This window comes from Hippopotamus amphibius, chromosome 3, assembly GCF_030028045.1.
Source record: "Hippopotamus amphibius kiboko isolate mHipAmp2 chromosome 3, mHipAmp2.hap2, whole genome shotgun sequence".
Classification (NCBI taxonomy): Eukaryota; Metazoa; Chordata; class Mammalia; order Artiodactyla; family Hippopotamidae; genus Hippopotamus; species Hippopotamus amphibius.
The window spans coordinates 42,947,959-42,955,777 of NC_080188.1; the positions used below are offsets into that span (position 1 = coordinate 42,947,959).

The following is a 7,819-nucleotide window of genomic DNA, read 5'->3' on the forward strand; positions in this document are numbered from 1 at the left end:
TGTGTACCCACTGCATTGACCGGGACAGCAGGCTACTTGGGTTCCCAGCCAAACATGGACAGCAAGGTCATAGGGAAAGGCTACCTGCAGACATATTCTTCCCTGTTTGTGATACACCTCTCCAGCACTACCCTGCTTTGGTCTATGATGCTGAACTTCTATTTCTCCTCTTTTTCATGAAATGGATGTTTGGTACTTTTGACATTAATTTGCAAATCTGACTCTGCTCCTTGCATTTCTGGATTTTTCTGATCAACTTTGTTATCGTCATCTGGTTACTATTATTGCAAATTTGATTTCTATGTGCTGAATCCTAGTCTTTATCATTCTGACCCTAGTTTGTCACCTGATCCAAACCAATTTTGACTTTTACTTCATGACTCAGTTTGTTTGTTTTTTTAATTTTGTGTTGCATCTATTGATTAATTGATTTCTATGATTCACCATGCCAGCATGTGAAGGGCAACATAACAGGGGAGACTAAGACACAATGTAATGGGAACCTAAAATATGGCAACAGTTGATGCCAAGAGATCAGGGAGGCTAAGTGGATTGCAATTACTTCATAGTCATTCAAGAAAAAGAGTTTGATTCTTTTTTTAAGAAATAATTAGTGGTCAAGACATTATTCATCAGATTCATTTTACTGGGGAAGCTCTATGGAATTGAAGGGTTCCATGCACAGAAAAGCCATACACTGAATTCCTTACTGAACTACACATCTTACAACTGTGTGTGCTGCTTACAAAAATGACTAGAAGAAAAATATGGGCATGCAGAAAAGTCATCTGCACTACAGGGAGACCACATTAAATGCTAGACCACAATGCTCCCATCTTCCATATACTGTTTTGAAGTAAAAAGCTTGCAGACACCTGATAGACAGCTAAGCTTGACTGTTTGAGATTTAAACCTCATCAATATTTTTCAAGGTTGCAAATAAACCATAAAGCATCTTTGTGAAAATAAGAAACTACTGTCCCTTCTACCAGTCTAACACAACCCCACACAAGAGTTCATGGCTTAGTAAGTAGGGAGAAGGCTAGATTTCAACTCTCACTTACCCCTATTTCTGGGCACCTTTGATCAGAGAACAACTTATACAACCATATTTGGCAGACTTGATATTGTCAATAATGACCAGATAATGACTATGGCCATCTCAACTCTTATCTTAGTTTTGGACATCACAGACTAAAACTGATGGAGAGAGAGGACATACCTAAGCTCTCCCTTTGTCTTTGAGTGCTCTGGCGAAGAGGAAATGTATTCTTTTCTACACATACTAATGTAATTGCCTGATCCATAGTTGAGACCACTGCTGTCAGGTAGCCTTTTCTGCTCTTCCCAAGCCCCAGTCTTGAACTCTTGGAGGTTTGAAGACTAATCTCCATTATTCAGCCATCATAAACAACACCTGAAAGGATATGCGCTGAAAGATGAAACACTTAGGTCCTTCTCCAAAATACTTAGTGATTAATCCAAAGTCTAGAAAAAACACATAGAATACTCCAACAGACTAAATATGCTGAAAAGGCCCAAGAAGTAGAGAGCAACCTGAAGTGCTTTCTATCTCTCAACTGTTTAAAAAAAAAAAAAAGCAAGTTGTTGCCATAGAACACAACAAAGGCTCCAGCTCTCATCCTAACAAGATGCTTCTGCTAAAACAGGAAACTGCTTCAACTGAGCCACAATATTTTATGAGCCTTGAAGATCAGTGTACAAAAGTCCTGCTGAAAGATACCACTAAATAATTTCAAATGTCATGTCCCAAAGAATAAAGCTTTCTAGAAAAGCAAATATAATCATCCGATTCATCCTTAAAACATGGCAATTTAGAGATCCTCATTTTTCATGGACACAGGTGATGTCAACTGTCTGCTAGGTTAATTGAAAGAGAAGTTATTAAAATATTAAATGAGTCTTTTACCGCTACATGCTAATAGTTTCTCTAACCTTCTGATGAACACTCTTAAGGATATTAACTTGGAGACAGAATTAACTTTATGGATTTTCTTTTTAATTCCAGAAAACTCTATTGTTATCCCAACATAAAACTTCTTATCTCCCTACATCATCAAGCAATTATATTATGAAAAACTTCTTTTTATTTTAACTAATAGAATTTTAACTAATAGATAACATCTTCAGAAGTATAAGAGATAATTCCAAATCAATTTGTTAACTTTACAAAGTTTCTGTACCCAGGTTTTGGCAAACTGTACAGTTCTTCTGGAAGAAAAAGAAAACCTTTCATGCAAACACCCTTCCCTAGATTGGGAAACAAATCTAAGACACATGATACCAGTGCCAAAAACAAAATACAATAAAGGAAAACAGAGGTAAATAGTGTTTAGTCCTAATTAAAAAGAGTATAAGTTCATACAAAAGAGAGGAAGAGGAACTAGAAGGAATACCCTGGAGATGGATGGCTTCACAGGGCATGAATCTGGGAAGCTTAAACTATAAGGACAGGTAGCCAGACACGCATACATATTACTGTGAAAGAGAAAAGCATTTAAGAGACAAGCATTAAAATCTCATGGTGACATTACTTATTAAGAAACCCTGTATCTATTTGTATTAGTTTCCTAGAGCTGTCGTAAAAAAATGTTTCACATACTAGGTGACTTAAAACAACATAAAATGTATAGCCTCACAGTTCTGGAGGCTAGAAGGTCACCAAAAAAAGGTGCGGGCAGGGCCATGCTCCCTCTGAAACCTGTAGGGGAATGAGCCTTGCTTACCTCTCCCAGTTCCTGGTAGCTCCAGCCATCCCTTCAACTTGTGGCAGCGTAATTCCAGTCTCTGCCTGCCTTCACATGACATTCTCCCTGTGTCTGTATATGGCCATCTTTTTACAAGAACACCCCTAGCTCTGTATACACCCTAGTTCATAATAAACCCTAGTTCAGCATGACCTCATCTTAACTGATTACATCTGCAAATAAAACCACACTCTGGAGGCCGCGCGGCCGGGCTGGGACCCGGCGCCCGCTCGCGGAGGCGCTTCCCTGAGCGTGACGCGCGGACTGCCCTCCCCGCGGCCCGCCCGCCGGCCTCGCCGCCGCCTCCTTCGCTCCCTCAGCGCGGGGCCAGCGGCCGGGGCGGAGGCCTGGGGGCGTCGCGGCGCCGGGAGGGCGAGCGGGCGGGCTTCGGAGCGCCGGGCGGCGCGCGGGCGGGCGGCGGGCGCCGGTCTATATGGCGGCGGCTCTGTCGGGCCTGGCTGTCCGGCTGTCGCGCTCGGCCGCCGCCCGCTCCTACGGGGTCTTCTGCAAGGGGCTGACCCGCACGCTGCTCATCTTCTTCGACCTGGCCTGGCGGTTGCGCATCAACTTCCCCTACCTCTACATCGTGGCTTCCATGATGCTCAACGTCCGCCTGCAGTTACGTTGCCTGTGGAATCAAATATCTTAGCCCCAGGTCACCTGGATTCGTGTAATTATTAAAAGAGAAGGCCTGAAAAAGGACAGTTGGAGAAGATGACATCATGAAGTTGGTTGAATCCTCAGATGTGGAATCGCAGACACGGAGGAACCACGTATAGGAAAGGCTGACTGTAAAGTTGTACTTGGATTTTCGACTGTGCAGAGGGTCGATGTCGCTAGCTCCTGAAATGTTCAAGGGTCACCTGTATTTGCAAACTATGTATCTGATAAGGATTAACGTCCAAAATATGTAAAGAACTCTTACAACTCAATAACAAAAAATCCAATCCAAAAATTGGCAAAGGACCTGAATAAACATTTCTCCAAAGAAGATATTCCAATGGTTCATATTGAGATCCATTGAAGGCCTTCCGCGAACTGACAGGCGTGTCCTGGGGCTCAGGGTGTGAGAGCACACAGCATGAGGGACGGCGGCGGGCGTCTCAGCACCCGCCTCGCGGAAGAGAAGGGAGCAGGCAACGACTGGGATGGACTGTTGTGCAGAGACCTGTTGTGTGAGAGAAAGAGGGAGGAGAGCCCTTGCCCACCAGCTGTCACCTCCAGGGTGAACAAGCCTGCGGGTGATGCACATGGAAATTCACAAAACGAGGAGTTATCCCTGGAAATGAAAAATGATCTGAGTGAGGTCAGTCTCTTGCTTCACGATGGCAACAAAGTGCTTCCATATTTGCAAGAATCAATATGGAGAAATTCAGCTTCAGCGGCTGCTCAGAGCGAGACTGTGGGTCTGCTCTTTGCTCCCACAGGAGAGCGTTTTGCTGGGGTGTCCTGTGGCGTCGGGGAAACTCGGGGGAGGCACTGGCGGGGAGGAGGGCCCAGGGCCACTGACAGCCACGGAGGATGGAGCCAGAGAGGAGAGCCTTGGGGGTCAGGACTACCATGCCATCAGAAATGGTCAGAAATGGGGATTTCTGAGGATGAACCACCAAGTGCTCTTCCGGAGAAGCTGGACTCTGAGTTGGATCCCTCTTGCCTGCGTTCCATCCTGTCTACACTGCTGCACGCACATCCCCAAATATTCTTGAATGATGAGACAAAATGTGTTCTCCCTGGCCATTCAAAGCCCATGTTTTCAGAGCAAAGAGTAGAATATGAGAAAATGCTTTCACGTGTAAAAAGTATGTCAGATGACCTGCAGATAACACTGGCGTTACTGGCTCTACATGCTTCTGAATTAGCAGATCTGTTATGCCGTAGTTAAGGTACAGGCAGAACAATAAAAATAGTGAGATTAATTTTAAAAGTTGTCCTAAAATGATTTCTTTTGTATTAAGTCTGGATGCACACGGTGCAGCCTTGAAGCTCCTGCTTTGGTTTGTACGACCAGACAGACTGAAAGTCAGTGGAATTGAAAGCTGGTCGATACAGAAGGAAATTTTTGAGTTTTAAATTGTGCTCGAAAGACATTCAGGGTTGGGAAGCCATGTCAAGGAGAATATTGATACATCCCACATAAACAGCAGATTAGAATTGAAAGATTTAACAGGAAGGTTTTAATTTACCTTCAACATCCATCCTAAAGGGCTAGTGTCCCAGAAACCGTCTCTCCAGGTTGTCTCTGACCATCTAATGGAAGTAGATATTTGTAAAATCAACCCTGCTGTGCTTGCTCTGAGTCAGGCTGAGTTGTTGATAAGCTGTTACCACTTCTGCATTTTGTAGAATAATTTGAGCAAAATCTAATTTCTTTTCTCACATCCCTCTCCTTCCACTTGACATGCAATTTAAATGGAGGCCCTATGGTTAAAGTTGCAATATTAACCTTACCTTTAGATAACCCTTTCTCAAACTAGGAACCCTAGCAGTGTTACTCAGAATAAAAAATGAGCTTGAGCCTATCTGCTCCAGGAGCTCAGTTATAGAAAAAAATCAAGTGTTTCCCTTAGAGCAGGTTTCCAGTTTCTAGGAGTCGAGGTATCTCTTACAGTAAGGTTTTTTTTTTCTGAGATAAATCATTTTGTTGTGTGTCAATAACTTTGATAAAAGACACATGAAGTTGTACATTTTTAAGGAGTCCCAAAGTAAGGCTTAACCGTTTTCAGAATTATTGATTGCATCTATCAGTTTCTCTTGTGTGCTAAGTTACTATGCCGTATGCTATTTTAGTGTTTTGGGGAAATGAAAAATAAAACCTGTTGTTTAGTATAATAAATGTCTTATTTTATGCGTGTAAAACAAACAAACAAAAAAAAAAAAAACCACACTCTGAGTTACTGAGGGTTAGGTCTTCAACATATCTTCTGGGGGACATAATTTAGGTGAGAACATCATTTAACATGCATCTTTTGTCATCTTTTCCTAAAATTATAGTGTCAAATAATACTTGCTGCTGGTCTCATTTATTGACTACCTGTTCTAATGTAAAAGTTTGCATTTTAGCTAACTGACTAATAATATGGAATTAATAAATATTAACATTATTAAAACAAGGCAAATCTGTATTCTACTCTGACAAATTTCATAATCATAAAGCCAGAGTTCACAGATTCCAGAACACAGAAACTTCCCAAATTAAAGCTGTGGGTCCATTTTTTGGTAACTATAAAGCTCTCACAAAAATACAGAAGAAATATCACACTGGATTTTTCACATCCTTAGAAGGGAATATTAAGAAGCTTGGATTATAAACCATGAATGGCTAGGTGCAAGCAAAAAGAAAAGAGAGAGAAAAAAACACAACAAATTATAACAGAGAACTAAATTGTGGGATACTAAACAATAAACAAAGCTCAGAAAAATGAGAAAGAAAAAAGTCTACAATGCTGATAATCTCATTAAGGATAGCTTCATAAAGGAATAGAATTTGAGAAGCCCTGTTTTGATGGATAAGTAGCCAAATGTTACATGAGAAGCAGGATCAAAAAGAAAAGTGACAGAGGCCCAAGAGTGAAGTGAATGACATGCATAAAAATTATGAATAATTCCTATTTCATTTGAACATCTAATATTTCAAGTATTCCTCTACATATTTTTGAAATAAAGGAAGGTGGAATGTAAGTCAATAGTGCCTCAAGTTATACTTTCCATTTCTAAAATAAATTATGTCATCTGTAAAATATAATAAAAACAGATTCATTAAATGCTCCAACAAAAAGACACAGACTGGCTGAATGAATACAAAAACAAGACCCTGACATATGCTGCCTACAAGAAACCCACTTCAGACCAAGGGGCACATATAGACTGACAGTAAGGGGATGGAAAAAGAAATTCCATGCAAATGGAAGTCGAAAGCTGGAGTAGCAATACTCATATGAGACAAATTAGACTATAAAGTAAAGACTATTACAAGAGATAAGGAAGAACACTACATAATGATCAAGGGATCCATCCAAGAAGAACATATCACAATGGTAAATATCTGTGCACCCAACATAGGAACACCTCAATACATAAGGCAAATGCTAACAGTCATAAAAGGGGAAATCAACAGTAACACAATAATAGTAGGAGGATTTAACACCCCACTTACATCAATGGACAGATCATCCAAACAGAAAAGAAATAAGGACACACAAGCTTTAAATGACACATTAGACCATCTCGACTTAATTGATATTTATAGGACATTTCCTGCAAAAGCAGCAGAATACACTTTCCTCTCAAGTGCACACAGAACAGTCTCCAGGATAGATCACATCTTGTGTCACAAATCAAACCTCAGTAAACTCAAGAAAATTGAAATCATATCAAGCATCTTCTCTGACCACAATGCCATGAGACTAGATATCAATTACCTGAAAAAAACTGTAAAAAATACAAACACATGGAGGCTAAACAATACATTATTAAACAACCAAGAAATCACTGAAGAAATCAAAGAAGAAATCAAAAAGTATCTAGAAACAAATGACAATGAAAACACAAGCCAAAACCTATGGGATGCAGCAAAAGCAGCTCTAAGAGGGAAGTTTATAGCAATACAGTCCTACCTCAAGAAACAAGAAAAATATTGAAAAAACAACCTAACCTTACACATAAAACAATTAAGAAGGAAGAACAAAACAACCCCAAAGTGTGCAGAAGGAAAGAAATCATAAAGATCAGATCAGAAATAAATTAAAAAGAAATGAAGCAAACAATAGCAAAGATCAATGAAAGTAAAAGTTGGTTCTTTGAGAAGATAAACAAAATTGATAAACCATTAGTCAGACTCATGAGGAAAAAAAGGGAGAAGATGCAAATCAACAGAATTAGAAATGAAAAAGGAGAAGTATCAACGGACACCACAGAAATACAAAAGATCATGGGAGACTACTGCAAGCAACTCTATGCCAATAAATTGGATAACGTGGAAGAAAAGGATAAATTCTTAGAAAAGTACAATCTTTCAAGACTCAACCAGGAAGACTCACTCCCTCTTGCAAGAG

General features: G+C 40.3%; 2 protein-coding genes across 2 annotated transcripts; both read left to right on the plus strand.

Annotated features, from left to right (window-relative positions):
- The first annotated feature begins 3,201 nt into the window (after positions 1-3,201).
- Positions 3,202-3,417, plus strand: LOC130848438 (small integral membrane protein 10-like protein 2A). The gene has a single exon (XM_057726920.1). It carries the CDS (start codon positions 3,202-3,204, stop codon positions 3,415-3,417), a length of 216 nt encoding a protein of 71 aa, XP_057582903.1.
- Positions 3,418-3,849: 432 nt separating this feature from the next.
- LOC130848439 (protein FAM220A-like) lies at positions 3,850-4,798 on the plus strand. Its single transcript, XM_057726921.1, has one exon. It carries the CDS (start codon positions 3,850-3,852, stop codon positions 4,648-4,650), a length of 801 nt encoding a protein of 266 aa, XP_057582904.1. The 3' UTR covers positions 4,651-4,798.
- The last annotated feature ends 3,021 nt before the right edge of the window (positions 4,799-7,819 follow it).

Excerpts from the sequence above, each read along its gene's own strand:
- LOC130848438 (XM_057726920.1), top strand. The coding sequence starts at position 3,202 with ATGGCGGCGGCTCTGTCGGGCCTGGCTGTCCGGCTGTCGCGCTCGGCC.
- LOC130848439 (XM_057726921.1), top strand. The coding sequence starts at position 3,850 with ATGAGGGACGGCGGCGGGCGTCTCAGCACCCGCCTCGCGGAAGAGAAG.